Source organism: Drosophila virilis, chromosome 3 (assembly GCF_030788295.1).
Source record: "Drosophila virilis strain 15010-1051.87 chromosome 3, Dvir_AGI_RSII-ME, whole genome shotgun sequence".
Lineage (NCBI taxonomy): Eukaryota > Metazoa > Arthropoda > Insecta > Diptera > Drosophilidae > Drosophila > Drosophila virilis.
Window position 1 is genome coordinate 14397952 of NC_091545.1, and position 22344 is coordinate 14420295.

General features: G+C 42.3%; 5 protein-coding genes, 1 long non-coding RNA gene and 2 other non-coding genes across 12 annotated transcripts; 6 read left to right on the forward strand and 2 right to left on the reverse strand.

The window, feature by feature from the left end:
- Nucleotides 1–56: 56 nt before the first annotated feature.
- Nucleotides 57–574, forward strand: LOC6624350 (small integral membrane protein 8). The gene is made up of 2 exons (XM_002047428.4): nucleotides 57–231; nucleotides 298–574. Exons 1-2 carry the CDS (start codon nucleotides 133–135, stop codon nucleotides 454–456), a joined length of 258 nt encoding a protein of 85 aa, XP_002047464.1. The 5' UTR covers nucleotides 57–132; the 3' UTR covers nucleotides 457–574.
- Nucleotides 458–4125, reverse strand: eIF2A (eukaryotic translation initiation factor 2A). 2 transcript variants are annotated; one of them, XM_002047429.4, is made up of 4 exons: nucleotides 3894–4120; nucleotides 2535–3702; nucleotides 2190–2464; nucleotides 458–1341 (listed from the first exon to the last, which is right to left on the reverse strand). In XM_002047429.4, exons 1-4 carry the CDS (start codon nucleotides 4069–4071, stop codon nucleotides 806–808), a joined length of 2157 nt encoding a protein of 718 aa, XP_002047465.2. In that variant the 5' UTR covers nucleotides 4072–4120; the 3' UTR covers nucleotides 458–805. The 2 variants fall into 2 exon arrangements, 1 of the variants encoding a protein (XP_002047465.2); XR_011416475.1 differs by having other exon boundaries at nucleotides 1199–1341; nucleotides 1914–2464; nucleotides 3894–4125.
- A 1587-nt stretch (nucleotides 4126–5712) lies between these two features.
- On the reverse strand, nucleotides 5713–6680 carry LOC26530848 (uncharacterized). Of its 2 annotated transcripts, none has more exons than XR_001450394.3 (4): nucleotides 6543–6680; nucleotides 6385–6441; nucleotides 6170–6251; nucleotides 5713–6106 (listed from the first exon to the last, which is right to left on the reverse strand). It is a non-coding gene; the product is annotated as an uncharacterized lncRNA (long non-coding RNA). The 2 variants fall into 2 exon arrangements; XR_001450395.3 differs by having other exon boundaries at nucleotides 6166–6251.
- On the forward strand, nucleotides 6490–14376 carry LOC6624311 (uncharacterized). Of its 3 annotated transcripts, none has more exons than XM_015175845.3 (5): nucleotides 6490–6734; nucleotides 12751–12953; nucleotides 13050–13207; nucleotides 13297–13480; nucleotides 13730–14376. In XM_015175845.3, exons 1-5 carry the CDS (start codon nucleotides 6672–6674, stop codon nucleotides 13911–13913), a joined length of 792 nt encoding a protein of 263 aa, XP_015031331.1. In that variant the 5' UTR covers nucleotides 6490–6671; the 3' UTR covers nucleotides 13914–14376. The 3 variants fall into 3 exon arrangements, with proteins under 3 accessions (XP_015031331.1, XP_002047466.2, XP_070064674.1); XM_002047430.4 differs by lacking the exon at nucleotides 6490–6734 and adding an exon at nucleotides 7000–7159; XM_070208573.1 differs by lacking the exon at nucleotides 6490–6734 and adding an exon at nucleotides 7166–7510.
- Nucleotides 14377–14584: 208 nt separating this feature from the next.
- Nucleotides 14585–20198, forward strand: Srrm1 (Serine-arginine repetitive matrix 1). Its single transcript, XM_002047431.4, has 4 exons — nucleotides 14585–15053; nucleotides 15464–16377; nucleotides 16870–17313; nucleotides 17943–20198. Exons 1-4 carry the CDS (start codon nucleotides 15042–15044, stop codon nucleotides 19777–19779), a joined length of 3207 nt encoding a protein of 1068 aa, XP_002047467.1. The 5' UTR covers nucleotides 14585–15041; the 3' UTR covers nucleotides 19780–20198.
- A 289-nt stretch (nucleotides 20199–20487) lies between these two features.
- On the forward strand, nucleotides 20488–22289 carry RpS4 (ribosomal protein S4). The gene is made up of 5 exons (XM_002047432.4): nucleotides 20488–20594; nucleotides 20837–21095; nucleotides 21161–21258; nucleotides 21504–21675; nucleotides 21913–22289. Exons 1-5 carry the CDS (start codon nucleotides 20592–20594, stop codon nucleotides 22164–22166), a joined length of 786 nt encoding a protein of 261 aa, XP_002047468.1. The 5' UTR covers nucleotides 20488–20591; the 3' UTR covers nucleotides 22167–22289.
- LOC6624438 (small nucleolar RNA psi28S-3327) lies at nucleotides 21289–21431 on the forward strand. Its single transcript, XR_048901.2, has one exon. It is a non-coding gene; the product is annotated as a small nucleolar RNA psi28S-3327 (small nucleolar RNA).
- Nucleotides 21703–21846, forward strand: LOC6624341 (small nucleolar RNA psi28S-3327). The gene has a single exon (XR_048902.2). It is a non-coding gene; the product is annotated as a small nucleolar RNA psi28S-3327 (small nucleolar RNA).
- Nucleotides 22290–22344: the final 55 nt, after the last annotated feature.

Below are 22344 nucleotides of genomic sequence, written 5' to 3' on the forward strand. Positions count from 1 at the left end.
TATATTGATATTAATCGAAAGTGTTGCTGCTCGACTGCGCCTATCGATAGACGATAGACCACACATGTTTTGTTTACTAGAGCATTGTGCAATGTGCCTCAGAATTGTTGAAAATTCAATTGATACATAACTATGAGCGAGAAACAAACACAAAAGCCGGGCGAAGGCATACGCTCCATGAGAAGCACAAGTGTGTTCAGATTAATTAACTTTGAGCTCTACACAAAGCCGGTACGTACACCAGCAACATTAAACTGTCGCAATAACTAATATTAAATGTTTATCAATAAATTATAGAACAAAATCATTATGGGCCTGGGCCTGGCGGCAATAACTGGAGTATTTGGCTACATTGCGTATATGCGTTACAAGTACGAGAATCTCGGTTATTATGTTGCCGTCAGGGAGGATGGTCGCGAGGAGTTTGTTAAAAAGAAATCCAATTGGGAAACATAAATGAGATTTTGTCTGGAAACTATTTATTACTGTGTAGCACAATTTGGTACAATCAAGAGTTTGTTGTTATTGTTGTGGTTGCCAAAATATATATTCAAAAATCACAATAGTAGAAAAATGTTTTTTAAACTTTGAAAAATTTGCGCACGTAAAGAAAACAGCATTAACATTATTTCATTTCAAATCAAATACAGGAAGCACGAAAGTACATAATTAGGGGGCCCTGAATAACGAAAACATGAGTGTTTTATTTTTGTCTTGTTGCTGTTCGTGCTGTAAACTCCTTGTTATCCATTGTTTTTTGTTTCTTTTTGTTGTATCACACATTTAACAGTTGATGGCATGTCGTTTAGACAGATAATTTGAGCGCCTTTAGCTCCTCTAAATAACTTGCCTCCATTTCAATTTTGTTCAATTGATTCAATTCCAGAGTTTCGCCTTGACTTTGACGCGACTTGAGCTTCTTAATGTCAGATAATTTTTTGGCCACACTGCGTATCTTGCGATCCTTGTCGCTATTGTTGTTGCTGTTGCTGTTGCTGCTACTGTTGTTGGCATTGTTATTCTGTGCAACATTGCCATTGGCTTGATGACGCGGTGTGCCCAGCTCAGACGCTTTTTGCTGCTCCTGCTGTTGATGATAATGCTGCTGCTGCTGCCTGGGCAGCGGGCGCTGCTTTTGCACTGGTCTGCGCGGTGATTCACCAATGGTTACTGCTGATCCTGTTGCAATCTCCTGCTGCTGTTCCAGGCCTTCAATTGGAGCTACTAAAGTTGCAGCCGCATCTGGCGGTGTGGCATCGCCAGCCTCACGCTTGTTGTTGATGTTATTGTTGCCCTTTGCTTTGCTGCTGTTGGTATTCCTTTTCTTATTCTTGCCCATACCTGTAACGAGAACATTTAAAGGCAATTAGCTATTGAAATTAAAAATGTTTATAATTAGAAAAAAATTTGGATGATCTACGAAAAACAAAATCCCTATGCGGCATATTTTAAAACATATATCATCTTCATACTTATTATTTTATTTGCTTAAACACATTTCCAAAAGTCTTTGAATATTTGAGTAACATGTATTAAATTGATGAATACAGACTCTTATACATAATATATATATAATTTTGCACGCTCCCTCAAACTTCATCATTATTTATTCAAGCCACCCAGACGCTAAAATGATATACGCATATTAAGGACCTTTCGCATCACAACTCTTCCATAGCTAATGTACCTATCGTCTAAAGTTACGAAACTCTTGCGTCAGTGCCAAATAATTGGAATAGAAAGTATAAAATCTTCTAAAATTATGATATTATGAGAGTAGTAGGTTTGTTAAAAAGTTTCAATGGCCGTTGGACCAAATATTGAGAGAATAGGAAAGGAAGTATTATTTAGGTGCATAATATTTGACCTAAATAACCATAGAAATGTTGTAGGCAATGTACTTGTTTACTTACAGCCACGTGCTCTAAAATCCTACACAATGCATTTTGGGGTTTGTATGAGTGGAATGGAATGATGAATCTTTATAATTTAGTAGCGCTTATGCTGGTAGGGTCGGTAGCGTCGATTGGGTCGCGTAGAGCTCGCACTTGAGCTGCTGTGGCTGCTGTTGACCACGCTCGTTACCAGCTGACCCTGGCCCTGTTGCTGTTCGCCCGAGCCCTGGCATCGCCGCATTATCGGATTATCCAAGTCATATTGTCTATGCCAAATTTTCCTGCTGCTATTACCTGGTGCTGCTGCTGGAAGTCCCGGCACCGTCGGCTGCGGCAGATACTTTTCGGGATTCTTGCCCTCCTTTAGCAAACGCAAATGTGGCGGTGTGTAGGCCTTCTTGCTGGCCTCTGGCTGACTGGACTTGATGCCCTCATGCTTGGCCTTCGTAATTTTTGGCTCGGCATACGTATTATCCGCATACTGTTGCCACTCAATGCCGAGCAGTTCCTGGCCCTGTGGCCACAAGGTTTCATGTAGCAATGCGCCCGAATAATGATACACCTTGAATCTAGTACGTAAAATTCAATAAATATATATAAATAAGAGAGAGTTATTAACTTATCGAATAATTCGCTTACCCATTACTAATGCGCAACCGAGGTGCGGTGGTGGCAGTGACAAACCACTCTCCATTTGGATGCCATTCAAAGTGTGTAGTATCCGCGCATTTAATATTGGCGATCCTCTCCCGTTTGCCAACATCCCAGACTTCAACAGCGCCGGGCAGGTTGCCAAAACCGGCAAGCACAATCAGATTGCCAAATGGATTAAAGTAGGCGCAGTTGCGCGGACCTTCGCCAAAATCAAAAATGACATCGCACTTAAGATTGTAGAGTGCCGCCTTGGACGGCATAAAGCCATATACGACAACGAATTCATTAGCCTTAGGGCTCCATTTGACGCTATGCACGGGCCCTTCCTTGGATAATGGCACAGAGCATGTATCGCCCTTGGTGGCCATAAAATGCACTGCTTGATTTCCATAGTAAGAGGCACCGCTCTTGTCCACCTCTGTGCTGGTTAAAAGCAGAAGGCCGCTGCCCCGCTTATTCCACAGCATCTCGACGCGATCAGCTTGAAAGAAGCTCTTGCAGGCAACAGTTTGATTCTGACCCAAAGCCGGATACTTGTAGAGCTTACACATGGATGGTGCGCCCTTTGCACCAGGAATATAAAACGCCAGATATGGCGGACTATTGCCCGGACCAAGGGATAACATACCGCCACGACTGCCGCCAATCTTGCGCGATGTGCTGGCAAATCCTTCAACTGGACCAGCTGCCAAATCATAAAAGAGGGCTTCTCCGCCTACGACCAAGGCGAAGATTGATTCGTCCGATGACCACGAGGGCTGCCAATCCGTTTGATTTTTTTGCACAATGGCAAAGACCTCAGTGCCAGTGGCAACATCGTAAACAAGCAAATTTGCAGCACCTTCGGGACGATCCTTCGTAATGGCATAGTGCTCCCAGGTGCAAAGATAATTGCCACGCGGTGAGAACTTGAGATAGAAGGCCTTTGGACGCGGTAGCGTGCACTGTACCGGCCAGCAACCAGCGTTGCCAGTGTTGGAAGTGGGCACGTGTAGCACCTTCACCTCGACACCATTCGAGTATGCGAAGTAACGACCATCTGGACTGAAGCAGATCGAACGTGAACTTTTCGTCTCCTCTCGCGGCAAATTGGGCTTGTATGGCTGTTTTGCACCAGCTGACGACCACAGCTCAACAGCCACGCTAGAGCGAACTGCAAAGAGGCGGGCGAGAAAAAGTTAATAGCCAACACATACACGCGGTTTGGGGGACGGTCAGAAAAAATGCTTATTTTATATGTATTGACTGCGACCCAAAGGGGCGCAATCTATTGAATTGTGGGGTAAATCTATTCAGCTATCATGTGGTATGCAATAAAATGAATATTATTTATTGTATATTTACTTGCAAGGGTAGGAACAACACCGTCCACAGCCGCAGCCATTGTCTTCAATCTCTCACACACACACACACGGTCACTGACAGCAGTGTTGGTCAACAGTTGTTTGTGTACGCACGGTTGTATTGTGTTGTAATCGATAACGCTAAAGCAACATGCATTGGGCGCGCTTAAAACGAACATCAACCAAACGTATTCAAAAACTGCAACAAAATTTTATGCTCTACGTGAATTTCAAAACATTTTTAGACTAAAGAATTTTGTTACTTTGAAGCATCAAGGCAAACTTGGTGCACAGTACAAATTTGATGGCAGGAGGCGCTTCTACTTTCTCTGTATCTCAAATTCTACACACAACGTCAGAGTTTTCATTTCTTTTGGCAAACTATTACGACAGTTAATGTTTAGTTGTTAACAACAAAAAATAAAAGTACCGCACAATTGGCATTGGAACTCGTTCAGTTACTTTCGCTGAAAATTGTGACCAAACAACGACCCATGCACAGTGGTCAAATGTATGAACATATTTTTTTTTAAATGTGTCTTTATTTATTCACTCCTTATTTTATCGCTGAAAATGTAAAAATATATATAAAATATATAAGTTTAAGGAAACAAGTTGATAGAATTAGACGTTTCCTATTTTTGTAAATGACCTGCGAGCCGTTAATTCTGCCCCACTGTGCGATGATGGCAGCCGTCGCGACGCGTCGATGACACCTGTGTGTGGACAGTGGACACAACAAACATGTAATGGCCATTCATGTTTCAGTTTGACAATGTTTCAATTGTTACCATTAATTTTATTTGATTTATACTCGTATACCCAGCCAAGAGTCGACTGCGACGACAATTGACTTTAAATTTCTGGCATTTACCAAAGAGAAATGTTAGCACAGCCACAACTTTGAAAGTTTTGTAACTGAGTGTGCGTGTGTGCGTAAATTTTGTACACCATCTTTTGATAATAACCATCACGAATTGAAACTAATATAGCTTGGCAACGGCAACTTTCCCAAAATGAAAAGCGCCTTTGCTATGGCTGGCATCTGCAGATATTTACAGAATATGCTGTTATGCAATAATATTGATTGTAATTCAATTAAATGCGGTGCATGGCTCAGCCATTTCGCAATGCTTTCGGTTTTTTTTTTTTTTTTTATTATTATTTATGCAGGTGAAAATTCCAGTCACATTAACGAGCATAAATATTATAGATTTAGCTAGATCACAGGATAAGTATATAAGCAATAAACACACTCGTATACACATACATATATCTATGAAGGTTTATCTTTAAGCATATACATTTGTATATATGAATGCATATATATAGATATATATATTTTAGATCACAGCCGATGTGTAGCTTCTTGTTTGTTTGATTTGAAATTCGAAGGCCTTCTGTTCAAATGTTCCCCAAATTCAATTCAACATGCACAATCGTCTTCAGCCAAGCAGGCGCAGAGGGCGACACAAGGAACGCAAATTACAAATAACAAACAAATACTGCAACATAATATACCCAGTGCTACAGCAGCTATAACTACCAGGTAATAGTTTCCAGACTTTTTATCCAGTACCTTCATTTTGTAGAAGTCGCTAATAATTTTGAGGTGTGTGTGTTTTTCTAACAGTTAAGTAAAGGCATGTGTTTATTTTACAATCCTCAAACATTCACACAGTCAAAATTGTATTCATTGATTTTTATTTACTTTCCATGCAAGCTATCTTTAAGGTTGATATACTTTAAATTAAGAGAAAAAAAACTTATTTACAATAATTCATATTGTTTTCAACAATAAAAACACATCAATATTTGTTAATGTTTAATATATTTGCTTTTTACTTTTTTATCAATTGAAGTTTATTACAATAAATTTTGACTGCATTAATACGATTTGGCCCATGTGCAGTGTGGCCAGACTTCTTGCTGTTTTTCTGTTTTTTGAATCGGCGCCCGAACGTGTTGCAGCCTCTGAGGCTCAGGCTGATTTAATCGTCGACATTCTCATCGGAACAACAGACAGCACAACAACCCAAAATGGCTAAGCAGGGACAACAGAGTATCATGATAACACAGCAACAGCATAAGAATAATATTAACATAATGATTCCGATAATTATGAAAAGTATTGTGGGACTCTTCTTCTTTTTCGGATCGTTGGCTGTGTTTTTTGCCATTGTCTTTGTGGTTGTGCTTGGTAAATCCATTGTGCTAATTTCAAAAAAAAAAAAAAAAATTAAATTTGTATTATTAAATGTAACAGAACGTACATACACACTCTCCTGCAGGTTATTCTTATGGCCTTATATAATTGAATCTAGTACTTTATTAAAGCCTGCAAAGGTCTGGCCCCTATCTGTTTTGGTATTGGAATATTTTAAAAAAACAAAAGAATTTATAGAAAAACATTACGATTATTAAAAGAGCACAATAAGTGACAAGCAAAGTTAAGTTAAGTAGCATATTCCGCTACGGGATGAGTTCCTTACATGTGCACATAAATCAATTGGATTGACTTCATCGATTGTTTGCAGATCTCAGTAGCCCTAGCAATAGGAAAATAAAATATTCTATGTATTTATCTGTTACACATTGAGACGTATCAAAATTTCCGTATATTTTATTATAGTAGTTGACTTATACACACCTTTCGACGTATAATTGAATTGGTTTTTGGTATTTTCGATGTTGTTTATTTGTTAACTTGGTTCCTGCTGTGGTCTAAATTGCTGTCAAGGCATATGACAGGGAGTTCTTAAATTACAAATGTGTACATATGATTTTAACAAATTATGCAGCATACAAAAATTGGATACGACTTTGTTATTTTTTAATTCAGGTAAGTCTAGCAAGCTTGTCATCAGCCCATGAATTTAGCCAAATCCCGCCCAACTGGCAATTTTCTATTATTCTTCTTTAGACCCCATAATTCCCATAATGTGCACAAAGTATAGACGATAAATATTGAATTCAGAATTAAGAAAAAAATTAAAATTTATAAAACGAATCTATACGCATTTTGTGGCAGACTCATATGCCACACACTAGCTCATCTTTATATGCTGGTCTTTGGGTGTTCATCGTTCGCATTAGCTGCAGTTTTCCGTGCCCCAGACGAAGACCAAGCCCGAGTCCAGTGCCAACAACAGGTTACGAGCAATGCGTCGCCGTCGTTGCGCAGTCGCAGTGGCAGCGGACAACCGAGCACGAGCACGACCAAGTGCTTAAGGAATGGTAAACGTTACCTGTGCACGTCAGTCCAAGGTGAGCGCTCGTGCTGTTCGGTTTGCTTTGCTTTGGTTTGGTTGTTTGTGCCAGCTTGTTGGGCCGCGTTGTTTCACACCGCAGAGATCAAGACGCTGAGCTTGAAATTGAAATTCTTTTGTGCTGGCCCTGTGGCTCGTGTGGTCTCTGTTACGTGTTTCGATCAAGTGCGGTGCGGAAAGCAAATCAAATTTGTATACATAAAAAAAAACGTTAAGCCAAAACGTAGCTGCTTCCAAGTACAGCAAACCAATAAACAAACCAACACACACACACACACACACACACACAAACAAACACACACACAGTTTTAAAATGGAATACCGGTGCTTAAGTAGAAGTTCTGTCAAAGTAAGTGACCCCAATAAGCCAAAAAAAAAAAAAAAATAAGAAAAAAGTAAAGAGATACTAGTAACAGTTCCTTAGGCGACTAGAAAATACTCTGTACAAAGCTCTTAATTTAATTGTGATTTATCCTTAATCGAAACTCAGCGTTTTAAATGTGAGTTAACAAAATGTGAAGTCCTTTTTGCCGAGACAAGTTGAAATTTTGTCTGCCAACTCTTTGCAAGTGCTGCAACACGAGCCTATGCCGTTTTGTGCATTTCACGAGTACAGGGTATAAAGAGCGCAGCCAGCCAATAAAGCGCCCACAAGGAAGCTTCAGCTCAGCTCAAGTTGTCTCTCCAGCTCTCCGGCTCTTTACATTGAACTTGGCATTGTTCTCAGTTGACGCTGTCGTCGTTGTGTCTGTATTCCTTTTGACGCTGCAAACCAGTATGCCATAAAAACTCGGCATATATATATATATATATATATGTGTATACAGGTGCAAGCATAGGTGTGTGTGTGTGTATGTGCACACATGCAGCCTGGCTGGCCCAACCCAACTGGCAGCAGAGTCACCGGAACACCTTGGTGGTCCATTAAAGATTAAGCGATTTTTGGGTTCGGCTTGGCTAGGCTTGCCTGGATTCTTTAGGAATAATCCGAGCCAAAACCACGACCTATTTCTGCTGTCAGCCAATCACTTGCTAAAATTATCACCTTTCTTTGACTTTCTTTTTGCCCGTTGTGTGCCCCACACACACAGTCGCAGCCTTAACGAATTTTTAATGAATTTGCTTTGCCCAAATAACTTTTACTAGCTGCTTTTTGTTACCCGTGTCACGTTTAAAATATACATATACTTATATGGCTTATGGGTTTTCCTTAAATGGGTTTTACCAGGAGGAGAAGTTCTCGAGATTTTGTTGGCTCCTTGCGTAAGATTTTGCATATAGGAGACGCCTATTATTAACTAATGTTATTTTTTTTTAAGTTTCCAGTGGGAATTGTTAAAATATAAATATAAAAAATATTAATTTTGAAAAATATTAAATTTCAAAATAAAATATCATTATTAAATGCAACATTTGATAAAATCTAAATGTGAAAATTATGCCCAAGTGAGAGTTTTCTTAATTGGTCTCAAACCATCGCGTCATCCCATTGACTTTTTATCTCCCAAGTATAATATATTGCTTATTTAAAATGCCTGATTCGACGTTTTTACTCACGTTTTTCATCGACTGTTCATGCTTAAAGCGTTAAGGCTCATCAATCGGCAAACCTTTGCCTTATACCATTTATCCATAATTTTGCCATGCCCGTTTTCCGGGCCAAAACGTGTTGCTCAGTAGCCGCATTGAAGATGATTCAAAATAAATTCCGACACTGATTCAAAGAGACGCGGTCAGTTGGCCCAAAGCATAATACGATTTTTTTTTATTTTTCGAAAAGTAGGCTAAACATATTCATACTTTGATTTTTATGGTGTCCCGTGTATTTTTTTTTTTTTTTTTTTTTGTATTTTTTCGTTGCTGGGAGCCGGTCTTCTCATACGCACCCGACTCTTCTACCTTCTGAGCGTGAAAATCTCATTCATGCGTGCCAGCCTCAAGCCTCAAGTGAGTTTTGTTGTTGTTCTCATGCGACTTCTTGAGTGTGACGAAGATGAACCCAACCTTTAAAACCATTTGAATATTTGCAAAACGATGCATGAGCGGAATTAAAAACTGTAAAACAAAGAAGTATTCAGTTTTTGGGTCAAAATGTTGCCATTCTGTTTGCGTATGTGTTTGTGTTTGAATAGTTTGAAATAGTAAAAATACCAAATGTTGGTGGAAATTCACATTTGCATAAATGTGTGTTAATTGGTATATTTAATGTAGCGCCAAGAACTAACAGTACTTGTTTAGCACATAATTGATGAGAGATGTGTTTGCCTTAGGCATAACTATAAACATTTTTTGTAGAATTGCTCAGAGAAATCTTGGGCCTGCCTTCCCTTCTGCCCCGCTAAACGAAAAAAATAAAGCATAATGAGTAAAAGTGTCAGCGACTGTAGCTAATTATTATTATTATTATTATTGTTATCATTATTTCGGTTCTACTTGGAGGCAGCGAAATTTTTGTTTTATTTGCTCTTAACCTCGTTTCCACGCACGATCGCAAACCGCCAGCTTCAGCCGGACAATGGCCAAAGTACGCACGCAGCATGCGAAGTAGCCCAAAATGAAAGCTGTTGTCATCGTGTGGGAGGCAGAGAGAGAAAGAGAGAGAGAGAGAGAGAGAGGGAGAGAGGGAGGTAGCAATGGCAGCCGCAGCCATTGCACTTGTCTGTGTCTTTCTCTGTCACACCGCTGGCGAGCTGCTTCTAACTGTATTTCGAGCTTCAAGATACAAAAGCTGTGTTGTTGTGGTTTCTGAGTCTGAGAAAACGTGCTTTGCATGCCTAGAGAGCGAAAAAAAAACCGCATTGAAAGTTTTGTCGCTCGGGGTTATCACGCCAAAGCGTAGAATCATGTTGTTGGCTTGGCAGCTGCATGTTAAATAAAAGAAACAAAAAAAAAACGGTCTAATGGGCAACGGTTAACAAATCAAAGAAATGCTAAGAACTGTTTAGGTTGCGGCCTTTTGCAGCACTGCATTTGATTTATCGTCATTGTAATCGATTCACAAATGTAAAACAAGCACAAGCTGCAAACAACAGGTGGCCTGTAATCGATCCTGCACGAGATCTTTTGGCCAGCACAAAGGCCTTGAAAATGGTGTCAAGCAAACAACACAAACAAATAACAATTTATTTCATTTAATAGAGATTACCGGTGACTGCCATTGAGAATATGGAACTCTCTGCTTGCCGACAGCTGCCAGCGCTTATCAATAAACCAGTTTGAAGTTGTTTGCTATTTGTTTGCTGTCAATAATCTGTCGTCGCCCCATTGCGCTGCCATGCTCTAAAAAACCAATTTTCACTTGAACTTGTAGCTTGTAGCTAAGAGCAGGCACAGTGCAGCCCATATTGTTTGAGCCAATTTGTGCTTTGTATTAGTATTAAATATTGTTTATTAAATGTTTACGCTTTTCCAAAAGCTGCCAGGCTAATAGGCGACGATGTGAGTTATAGAGATAGGGGGAGAGACAGAGAGGAAGATGAATGTAGGTCGTTAACCTCGTTATAACGGCACCTAATATGTATGTAAGAGCTCTCATATGTGCGTACCTCTATGTATACATATGTATGTATGTGCATAAGTGTGCTCTTGATAGTTTTGCTGTTTCTTTTGCTGTAGTTTTAATTCTTATTCTTTCTAACCTGCCTACCTTGCCAGCGCGTTAAGTCACCAACAACAACACACACACACACACGCACAACATTTAGTGCGTTGCCGCTGCTGTTTTAAGTTGTTGCTGTATTTTTTGTTGCTGTTATGTAAGCGCTCTTTTGTCGCCGCCTAATGACTGCGCATTAGTCCAAAAAGTTGAAATTGTCGCCGCCGCGAGCGTCTTCAATGTCTTTTTGATTAATGCATGATTTTACAATTTCTAACCCAATTATGAGAAGAGAAATAAAAAAAAAAAAAACGGCTTATCATAATTATAATTATTTGCATGTTTTGCTATGCGTCCAGTCATTGGCGCGACAATTTCAATGAACTCGAAAATGACGGTCCCTCATTAGGCTTCGTCTTTTCAACCCCTTTTCACCCCCCTCGGCAAGCCGCTGATTGAGCTGCTGAAAGACTAAAAATCGTTTTCAGACAGGTTCAAATGGCAACGTGACGCGCTTCGATGTGAAATTAGTTAGCTTAGCGTAGGTACTAGTATGTTTATTACGATTATTAAACGAAATTGTTTGGAGGGGGGGGCCGTAAAAACAAGAAAGTTAAAAACCGGCATTGACAATAGCGCCATTAATGACGAGCACAGCAGAATTTGACAAAAGGGCCAGCCAGAGTTCAGGTGAGAGTGGTCCCAGGCACTGTGAAACCTGCGACTTGAAGAGCAACAACAACATGCTCGCAACAACAGTCGCAGCGCAAGTTCATTAATTTCTTGTAATGAATGTGAAAAGAATTAAATAATAGAATTTCGCTTTCATTTACTTCCCACAAGCGGCGGGCACACGCAATGGGCCATATAATGAGTCCGGTTGGCACTTCAAACATTTCGTCAAATGTGCAATTGAAAAGAAAGTTAAGTTTAGCTGCTGCCCGTGGGCCACAATAATAGACATGTGCCAAGTATACAATAAAAGAAATTGTTTAAATCAATTTAAAAATACCCTCGGACTGGTATTTTTTGTTGTTGTTAAAACATCAAACATGTTAGTGAGGACATTGCACGTTACAACTTGTCGGAGACAGCGTTAGTCGCGCGTCTGAGCTTATTATCTTTTTTAGCATGACATACGTGAAATGATTTTCTCAGCGGGCATCTTATTCGAATTTTTTTTTTTTTTTTTGTGGAAAAAGCAAATTATGTGCTGCTGCAATTTGATTCAATCGAAACTGGTTTTTCGGCGTGGCCTCTTGCCTTTTTTTTATATATTTTTTTTGGTCAGGCCAACACTTGATCAACAAAAATCTGCACAGAGAAAGTGAAAGAAAATACCAAACAAGAAAAAAACAAAAAACAAATCAAGACAACGATACATAAAACTACGAGAAGTGGTAATAAAAAGTTCAGACCGTATTAGAAGCCAACTTTGCATGTTGTTGAAAAATGTATTAACATTTTTCTTGTTGTTGTTGTTATTGCTGTCTGCTTTTGGCCCCGCCAATTGGAATTTCTTCTTTTGTTTTTACTTTCACGTACGGTTTATGGGGGCGATTGCGGTTACCGTGATTATTTATGAATTCTACTAATTTGCTTAGTATCCACAAAAGTTAAAGCGGGTCAAGACTGGCATTGCCTGCCTTCGTTTTCGAGAAAAAAGAAACTTTTTTTATTGAGCTTCTGGAATGTTAATAAGAAATCTAACGAGCATATTACTTATGTATATGTTCGTATTCGTGTAAATACTGTAATTTGAAATGTTACAATCAATACTAGACAGGTTTATTGTTCATGTTGAATTGTTTACAGGGCATAACTTAGTCGAGCACTTCAGAGTATTGGGCTTATGCTGCATGACGCAGCAATTTTTTGTCTGACACTTATTGGCGTGTTCGCTGTAACCGTTATAAGTACAGGCTTGTCTCCTAAAATATCGATAATATTTGAATATGCATTCATTTGTATGTTTTTTTTTTCTCTCTTCCCAGCATCTAACGGCACTCTGCGTCATCAGCATTGCACTCACATGCGCCAATGCGGCGTTGTGGCCCAGCTTTAGCAGCAGCAGCAGCAGCGCAGATGATGCGCCGCCCAGCAAATGCACCGGTGCGCGTGGATTGAAATATTTGTCTGGTGATGCGTTGACAGATTCACCAGACTGCCTGGGTCCAAATAATGCGCCGTATCCCAGGTATGTGTGTGTATGTGTGTGTGTGTGTGACTCATTACGCTTTGACACAATGCTAAACTTTCTTTTCTAACGCCTCTGCTTGTCAATCGATTGCAGCGCGGCCGTTGCGCGCACATTCTCCAATTGGAACGGAAATTCGCGACGTGGACGTCAGAGCAAATTGCCCAGCACACTGGATCCAGCAATAACCACAAGTGCATTGTTGAGGGCCTACGATGAGGTGAACAATGAGGCTATCGGAAGCAATCGTTATGGTAAGTCGGTCAGCCGCAAATGCTAATGATGGTGTGCTCGCAATTGATTGAATGATTGATTGATTGCTTGACTCTCCGTTGATTCGCAGGTCGTTCATTAAAGAACGCTACGCCGGCGCAACAGTGCAAGAGCGATACGCCGGCGCGACTGTGCAAGACGCGCTATAATACAACTGCGCCCATGTATGGCGTTAGCTTGACCTCGGGTCAGCCCGTGACCATTGTGCAAAAGTTTCCCGATCTATTGCAACAGGTCGTTTTTGAGGTGTGCGAGTGAGTATTTTCTAAACCCATCAACGTGTACACAATGTATGTACATATGTATGTGAGTGTCGGTGTGAGCTGCTATAATTATTATTCGGTGCTGCCAGACTGGTGAATTTTGATGTCATTTTTATAGCACGCTTAAATAGTTCATATAGCTGTTGGTGAGCTTATAAACGTACATATTACATACATTTAAATATACTTAACCCATTAACATATAATCTGATTAATCAAAAATGTTAAATATTGGTATAGATCCTCAGAATGCGATGTGGTGCGTGGCGAGTGCACGCAGACGTATGTGCCTTATTTGTTCCTGGTTATACCTCTGGGCCCAGTAACGCTTACTGGCCAGGATTATGTGCTCGTTGAGAGCGGATGTGTCTGTAAGCCAAAATACTCGACGGGTGCCGCTCAAGAGCCTAACATGATACCGTAAATGCATGAAAGTGTTATCACACTGGTATACAACAGCAACCAAAAGAACTGAGCGAGTTTATAGGGTGGAGCGGCAAAATTTACTTAAATCTGGAATTATTTTTTGTAGCAAAATCATATTTTTAATGTTATTTATTCGCTTTTCGTTTGCCTCTATTTATCTCTACCTATCGCTGTTTAAATGAAATAGGCTTTTGCTCGAAAAATAATGCTAAAATTAAGTTTTTAATTAAAGTAATGCATTTAAATTAATTAACATTAATATCAAGGAACATCAGCTACCGAACAAATTTTTAGATTTGTGGTATGAAAGAGACAAATGAAAACCACGCATATGGCAAAACAAATTTAGTTATATTTACATATAATAATTTAATTATAACAAGCCTTTTTAACGTTTTGTTAAAATTTATGTGTATGTACTAATTTTAAAAGAAATAAATTATTTCAAATAAACAATCGTTTATGCTGCAACGTTTTTTATTCAGTACGATAATCACGTATCGATAACCAACGTGTCAAGTGCAATATTTAAAATTGCAACATAAAATACAATCGAGTGCGGTATATTTGGCCATCCTTAAATAAGTTTTCGTGTTGACGTATCGTTTGCAAAAATATATGACTATCGATACGATTTGTGTAAAGTGCATGCGCTGCCGCTACAACTATCGGCTCATCACTTGCTTGCCATGTATCGTTTTGAGTCGTGCCAGCTCTAGCTACACGCATAAATTTTTAGCGAAAATTTAGAAAACGAGCAACTAAAAATCGGCAAAAGAGCAGCAAGTGCAATTTCGCGAGTAGTTTAATAGTTGCATTGTGTAATTACACTTATTATAAAGGTGTTTTTTGTGCATTTAGCGCCGCATACTTTGTCGCTTCGCACTCGCACTAACACAAACGCGCTGAGTGTTTTGCGCGTGTGTGTGTGTATGTGTATGTGTGTGTTGAGTGTGTATAGGTGACAATTTTGTTGCGTGGTGCCGGGTTACATTTACAATATTACAGAATTTTGTTGATCTGCGAGCGCGCGCATTAATTGTGGCATGAAATAAAAACATCGCAAATAAGCCGGCCCAGTTGAAACCACGTAACGCTAGCGAGTCCAAAAGCGTTCATCTTCAAAATGATGTTCACGGTACGTTGTTGTTACGCCTTATACGCTGCGGGTTGCCCATAATGCGGCCAACGGACAATCGATAAACGGCGCTGCTAAACTGCACACCAAGAGAGCTGAACAAACATGAGAGTCTGTTTTCATGATCAGCCTCAGTGTTGTTGCGTTGCTTATGTTGTTCTATGCCATCTCTCCGCTCTCTGCGTCTCATTTTACTCAAGCAAGGCTTTGCCAAAGCTCTGGTGGCACGCGCATGTATGTGTAAACTGAGCAGTACACAGTTGAGCATAATTTTGTTCTCTCTCTCTATGGTGCCCAAAATACATGAAAATTGCTCTCCATTATGTTTGCATGAAACTATTAAAAATGTGTGATTTATTTAAGCAAATTTAGTTCCGTGTCCTGATGTTGTCTGTTTTTGTTATTTTTAGGGCACCAACCAGCAGCAGGACACGCGCTTTAGCGACAAGGAAAAGAAGCTAATGAAGCAAATGAAGTTCGGTGATTGCCTCAACAAGCGCGTGGACATGTCCAAGGTGAAGCTAGATGTGCTGCGACCTTGGATAAGCAAAAAAATCACTGATATTCTGCACATCGAGGACGATGTCGTTGTTGAGTTTGTATACAATCAGCTGGAGGAGGAGAAATATCCTTGCCCCAAAAAAATGCAAATTAATATGACCGGCTTCCTTAACGGACGCAATGCGCGCCAATTTATGGGTGAACTTTGGGCGCTGCTGCTCTCGGCACAGGAGAGCGACAGCGGCATACCCGCTGAATTTATACAGCAGAAAAAGGACGAGATACTCAAGCGCGAGGAGGAGCAACAAAAGCAACGCCAGCAGCAGCGTCAACGTGACTTATCTCGTTCCCGCTCTCGGTCCCCGTCCCGCCCACGGGACAAGCAGCGACGTCACGACAGATCCAAGTCGCGTTCCCGCAGTCGCTCAGCCCCGAAAATCGTGGCCACTTCCAACAATGGCAGCGCCGTGGGGCCCATCAACAGTGCTGCACGCGAAGCGGCCGCAAATGCAGCGGCGCGTCTACGCAAACGCGGTGGTGGCTCACCCGGTGCAGCAGGCGGTACATCAAACGCAGCGGCGTCGGCGGGCGGTGGACGCGGCGCGTCCAGAGAACGTCGTACAAGCCGTCGCCGCTCACATTCCCGCTCACGATCCAACCGCTCAGCGCAACGAGCGGGGTCAACGGATGCTGGTGGCACTGCCAAGACCCTAAATGGACGTCACTCCGTACAGAAGTCCTCGCCTGCGGCGGCGCCCAAATCCAAATCAAAGGCCAAATCGCGCTCACGTTCGCATTCGCGATCATCGCGCAGTCGCACCAGGTATTAAATCACAATCAAAGCTACAAAGGGTTGTTGATATCTTGCAGGTGGATCTTAAATTCGTTTTATTTACAAACTGGAATTATCAAAGATAAGCATATATCAGTCAGAAAGCAAATCAATTCTGGGCTAGTCGGGGCATTAATATATATGTCGGCTTGTTTCCGCATGGGATTAGATTCTAGATCTGATTCTGTCTTCAATTAAGTTAAATCTTTTGTTTTAGTCAAAATGAAAAGTGACTTGATTTGGTCTATTTGAATTCGAATTCGAATCATTTAATGTTTCATTTTCTTTGTATCGAAAATGCAGTCTTACAAAATGTCAAGAATAATCAAGCGACTTATCGATACAGTTGTTGCTAGAAATAATTTTATTTATTTTATCATTCCGTAAATTCGATTCTGCAGTCATGGATTTACTTAGATATCAACATCTCAATAATTGCTTATCACCGATAACAATTGAAAATGTTGCCTTTTGCTTTTCCAGATCCCGCAGCGGAGGTAAAGGCTCGCCAGCGCGTTCGCGTTCGCGCAGCTCCTCGCGCTCATCGGCTCGCAGCAATCGACGTCGGCGTAGCTCACGCTCTCGGGCCAGCAGCATCTCGCTCTCACCAGAACGCCAGCAGGATCATCAGTTTGAGCATCGACGCAACAAGAACAGCGTTCAGAATAAGCGACAATATCGCAATAATCGTGACGGTTCCGCCAGCTCCATTGAGCGTGGCGATGGTCGTGCCAGGCAATTTGGTGGCGGTGGCGGTGGACGACGACCACCGCCTCAAGGTAGACGCTTCTCGCCACGCGGACGCAGTCCAATGCGTCAGGATAATGGCGGCGGTGGCGGACGCTTTCAGCGTTCCAATTCCCGACGTCGCTCGCGCTCCCGCATGCTCTCCAGATCGCCCATGCGCTACTCCAGATCACCCAGGCGGTAAGAATATCTCTAATATCTCTTGTTGTCGGGTTTATCCTGGGCATTTGTTGCCATTAAAGCTCCTGATCTGCAGTCCGTCTGAATAAACGTTTCGATTTTGTAGACAATTATAAATAATTGAATATACATATATTAGATATTATTATTATTATAATCCTTATCCTTTTAATAGCCTTGAAACGATTAGAAGACATCTTCGTCTGCACTAAGTGTATAAAATAAAGATAGGTCGAAAGTTAGGCTCTTATTTGAAAAAATGTTGTTTATGGATTTCTTGAATTTAAGATATCTTGAGCAAGCTCATAATTTATTAGATTTACCCAAGAATCCAATACTCTTCATCATATCCTTAGGTCTGCAAGGGTATTAAATGTTCGGCGTGCCGTTTTGCTTGTTCCTTGCCAAGCTCTCAACATTTTCACTGAGCATAATCTATTGTATATAACTTTTGACATCGTTGTCATTGAGTCTGTCGCCTTGTCAAAATGTGTACTCAGATGAAGACAAGATATGTATATGTACTCGATACTGTCTAGTGTCTAGTTGTGACAAATAAATATACATCTGTTTTTGATATTTTGCAATTGTTACTAAATGAATTGTTATTCGCATTTTCCTTTAAACAGTTTCAACAATCGCCGTCGCTCGCCGCAGATGCATTTTCGCGGTGGCGGTGGTGGACGCGGACGCGGTGGCGGCAACCATCGCAACATGTGGCAGCAACAATATCGCGGAGGCAGTCCCAATCAGCGGGGCGGCGGACGCATACACTGGCAGGCCAGGCACAACAGTCCCAATGGTGGGCGACGCTTCGATCGCCGCCAGTCACCGCCGGGAGGTGGTGGTGGTGGTGGTGGTGGTGGTCAACATCGTTACTCACGCGACCGACGCGGATCGCCTGGTGCTCAGGGCAATCAGCAGCAGGGACAACAGTTCCGCAAGCAGTTCTCGCCAGGCCGAGGTCGCTTTGACCGACGTGGCTCGCCGCAGGGCAACTTCAATCGCTGGGATCAGAATCATCCCGACCAGCGTCAACCGATGCCGGCGATGCGCAATCAACAGCAGCAGCAACGCATACGACGCTCCAGTTCAGGCAGTGCTAGTCCGGCCGCGCGTCGTCAGCCGCAGCGCAGTGTCAGTCCACTGCCCAGAAATCGCAGTCGCAGCCGCAGTCGCTCCAGCGTACGTCCAACGAAACGCAGTCGCAGCCGCAGTCGCAGTCCGCACAGTCGCAGTCGTTCCAACTCGCGACAGCGGCCGCAGCCGCAGCAGCAGCGCCGACGTGCCAGTCCCGCTGCAGTGCGTCGGTCCGTTGAGTTTGCCGGTCCCTCGGTCAACACCATTGATCTCTGCCGCGAAGAGCCGCCGCCGCCGCCGCCTCTGCCCGCCACAGAGCAGCAGCCCCAGCGCAAATTGGAGTCACAGCAACAGACGCTGCCGCAACCGCAACAGTCGCTGTCGCAGCCGCCGTCACAGCAGCCAACGCAGCCAGCGCGCCGTAGCTTTGCCAGCCTTTCGCGCACTCCATCGCCGTTCCTTAAATCGCATGAGCGCAGCGTCGTTAGCGCTAGCGCAGCCGCAGCACCAAAGAAAGCTCGCGACAACAGTCAAAGCAGCAGCTCGGATAGCAGCGCCGAGGACAGCGATGACAGCGATGATGAGGATCAGCCGCCGCCGAAGAAGCGTCATCAATCGCGTCGCTCGGCGCCAAGCGGCAAGAGCCAAAACGCTAAAACTAAAGCAACGGCAACGGAGCCGAGGGCCAAGAGCTCTAGCAAGGCCAAAGTGTCGCGCAGCTCGGCCAGCAGCAGCAGCAGTGAGCACAGCGACGACAGCAGCGATGACAGACACAAGAAGAAGTCGCAGCCGAAGCGCAAGGAGGAAACGATTGCAAGCAGAGGCGAGAAGGAAAAGCAGCGTCGAAGCGGGGACAAGAAACTGCAGCGCAGCACGTCCAGCGAGGCGGTGCCGCCAGAGGCATTGGTGGAGAAGCAAAGAAGCTTGGACCGGAGCCGCAAGCGAAGTCATAAAAAGTCACGACGAGATGGCAGCGGCGTCGGCGGCGGAGGTGGTGGTGTTGGTGGCGATGCAAGCGAGTCTGAGGAAGAACGTCTGCCCAAAAAGAAACGCAAGAAGTCAAAGAAAGCAGCAGATACCAGCGACAGCGACTCTGCATCGGAGGCTGAGTCCTCGTCCAAGAAGAAGAAACACAAGAAACATAAGAAGCACAGCAAGAAAAGCAAGAAGCATAAGAAGCATAAGCGAAAGAGCAGCAGCAGCGCCAAGCATCGGCAAGAGAGCAGCTCCCAGAGCAGCGCTGATGACGATGAGGAGCTCTCCACGAGGGCTGGCAAACGGAATGGCAAGCTGCCGCTGATGCTCACTGGCGGCCCTGGCATCAATGAGGATTTAGAGAAGCAGCTGCGCGAGCGTGCATTGAAATCCATGAAAAAGTTGGACTGAGCAAAACAGCAAACGGCTACAATAAACTGACTAAATTAAACGGAAGATAAAGAAGAAGGAAGAATATAAACGTTAACACAATGCGAACCCCTCATACAAATATAAATACATATGCATACGACACCCTGACATTCAGACGGACATGCGTAGCCATTTAATCACTAACGTAACATTCATATTTGCATACATTAATTAATATTTCTAACAATTTATTTCATACGTTTAAGTCACATTGCGCGTCGAAACCTATTATAACAAGAATTCGTGCATGATAAATACAATTTGTATTATGTACAAAAACAAGAAATTTCTCAACAAAAAAAAGAAACAAACAAAATATTACAATAACAAATAAAAAGCCGTTGTGCTTTTACAAAAAAAAAAAAAAACAAAAACCCCCCAAAAAAAAAAAAAACAAATCAAGCTAAAGAAAAGTTTGATAATTATGCAAGTTGCTACAGTTATTAGGCAACAATGTTTGCTTAGAACACTACCGTTTAATGTCTAAGTAGGTTTTACAGAATGTAATTAATGATACCTAAAACGAATATTATGTGCGTTTGAAAGCATTATTGATTAATATATATATAAAGAACAAAAAAAAAAATAAACAATTGTAAAAGTAATAATTGGGTATTTAAAATTTCAAATTTTAGCGCGCTGCGTGCAACTCTAAGCATCTAAAACATTTGACAGCACTAGTTTGTGGTGCTTCGGTCACACTGAAATGACCAAGCTGGCAACGCTACGAGCAGTTGTCAAATGCTTTGACAGCTCACCAACTTCCTTTCCTTTTTTACGTATCGTACGAGATGGTAAGGCTGAAAATATAAATGGAATATAAATACACTGCCATCGACGCGCAATACAAACAAAAATCCAGTGAAATGTAATGCAAATTACGCTGTAAACTATGAAATTGCTGATTCTGTGAGCATTTATGTGAACGTGCGTGCGTTTAAATTAAAAACTTTGGAGTTTTTGTTTGTTGTTGCAGTCGTTTGCTTGTAATCCGTTGAATTGATTGTTAACTGTTTTTTGTGCAACATTTTTGTAGGCTCGTGGACCTAAGAAACATTTGAAGCGTTTAGCCGCACCAAAGGCATGGATGTTGGACAAATTGGGCGGCGTTTTCGCCCCACGTCCCTCAACCGGTCCACACAAGCTGCGCGAGTCGCTGCCGCTGTTGATCTTCCTGAGAAATCGTCTAAAGTACGCTCTCAACGGCGCCGAGGTGACCAAAATTGTCATGCAGCGCCTCATCAAGGTTGACGGCAAGGTGCGCACGGATCCCACCTACCCGGCCGGCTTCATGGGTAAGTCGTCAATTCACACTCGGCACTGGGTTCCAGTTCTTAATCGTTTATAATTCATATGATAGATGTCATCACCATTGAGAAGACTGGTGAGTTCTTCCGTCTGGTCTATGATGTGAAGGGACGTTTCACCATTCATCGCATTTCCGCTGAGGAGGCCAAGGTAAGCGCCAATGAAAGATCTGTTCGCATACGTCGGGCTTCATCGAAGACCGTTTAGCGTTTTCCAGTACGCCAATTGGTTCAAAATGAAGCCCATAGCAATTTTTGATACGACGGTCTCTGAACTGTGCATATTGCCAGCCGTTTCAGTAACTTTTACGTGCAATTACAAATCAACCAAGAAATTGTTAGCTTCGATCTATTTGTAGAATTTTCTATTCTAAATTCGTATACTTTTCATTGCAGTACAAGCTGTGCAAGGTGCGCAAGACACAATTGGGTGCCAAGGGCGTGCCATTCCTGGTGACGCACGATGGCCGCACCATCCGCTATCCCGATCCTCTGGTGCATGCCAACGATACCGTGCAGGTGGACATTGCCACCGGCAAGATCACCGACTACATCAAGTTCGATTCGGGTAGGTGCATCAATTAAACAAACTTTAAACTTGGCTGGTTCGAAGACCACAAAACGCTTTCTATTAAGTTGCGTGGTTCAAATACGAAGCCAATAGCAATTTTTGATACGACGGTCTCTGATTTGTGCATTTAGCCAGCAATTTCAGTAACTTTAACGTGCAATTACATTTACAATATTTAAGGGAATATCAAGCTATGAGTGTAACAACAAAAAAATGTCTTATTTCGATTCACAGGCAACCTCTGCATGATCACTGGAGGCAGGAATTTGGGACGTGTTGGCACCGTTGTCAACCGTGAGCGTCATCCCGGCTCCTTCGATATTGTGCACATTAAGGATTCGCAGGGTCATGTGTTTGCCACTCGTTTGACCAACGTGTTCATCATTGGCAAGGGCAACAAGCCTTACATCTCGCTGCCAAAGGGCAAGGGTGTTAAGCTGAGCATCTCGGAGGAGCGCGACAAGCGTTTGGCCGCCAAGACCCACTAAACAACATGCCAGCCGGACAGCAGCAGCAGCAGCAGATTAGGGGACAAGAGTAATGAGGATTTTTACCTTTTAGCATAACTCTGTACGTTAGAGCTACGGAATTACAAAACAACGTAAACAAAACCATTCGTTCGTTTTCTTATACCCCACGTGTAGAGTGGAACACGAATCAGATTTT

What these genes read in the sequence shown, in the direction of transcription:
- LOC6624350 (XM_002047428.4), top strand. Translation starts at nt 133, where the DNA reads ATGAGCGAGAAACAAACACAAAAGCCGGGCGAAGGCATACGCTCCATG. An exon ending in TTGAGCTCTACACAAAGCCG is followed by an intron (nt 232 to 297) that starts GTACGTACACCA and finishes AATAAATTATAG; the next exon opens with AACAAAATCATTATGGGCCT.
- eIF2A (XM_002047429.4), bottom strand. Translation starts at nt 4,071, where the DNA reads ATGTTCGTTTTAAGCGCGCCCAATGCATGTTGCTTTAGCGTTATCGAT. An exon ending in TGTTGTTCCTACCCTTGCAA is followed by an intron (nt 3,703 to 3,893) that starts GTAAATATACAA and finishes GCCTCTTTGCAG; the next exon opens with TTCGCTCTAGCGTGGCTGTT. An exon ending in CGGTTGCGCATTAGTAATGG is followed by an intron (nt 2,465 to 2,534) that starts GTAAGCGAATTA and finishes TTTACGTACTAG; the next exon opens with ATTCAAGGTGTATCATTATT.
- LOC6624311 (XM_015175845.3), top strand. Translation starts at nt 6,672, where the DNA reads ATGATTTTAACAAATTATGCAGCATACAAAAATTGGATACGACTTTGT. An exon ending in AATAATGCGCCGTATCCCAG is followed by an intron (nt 12,954 to 13,049) that starts GTATGTGTGTGT and finishes AATCGATTGCAG; the next exon opens with CGCGGCCGTTGCGCGCACAT. An exon ending in TATCGGAAGCAATCGTTATG is followed by an intron (nt 13,208 to 13,296) that starts GTAAGTCGGTCA and finishes GTTGATTCGCAG; the next exon opens with GTCGTTCATTAAAGAACGCT.
- Srrm1 (XM_002047431.4), top strand. An exon ending in TCATCGCGCAGTCGCACCAG is followed by an intron (nt 16,378 to 16,869) that starts GTATTAAATCAC and finishes TTGCTTTTCCAG; the next exon opens with ATCCCGCAGCGGAGGTAAAG. An exon ending in TACTCCAGATCACCCAGGCG is followed by an intron (nt 17,314 to 17,942) that starts GTAAGAATATCT and finishes TCCTTTAAACAG; the next exon opens with TTTCAACAATCGCCGTCGCT.
- RpS4 (XM_002047432.4), top strand. An exon ending in TTTCCGCTGAGGAGGCCAAG is followed by an intron (nt 21,259 to 21,503) that starts GTAAGCGCCAAT and finishes TTTTCATTGCAG; the next exon opens with TACAAGCTGTGCAAGGTGCG. An exon ending in CTACATCAAGTTCGATTCGG is followed by an intron (nt 21,676 to 21,912) that starts GTAGGTGCATCA and finishes TTCGATTCACAG; the next exon opens with GCAACCTCTGCATGATCACT.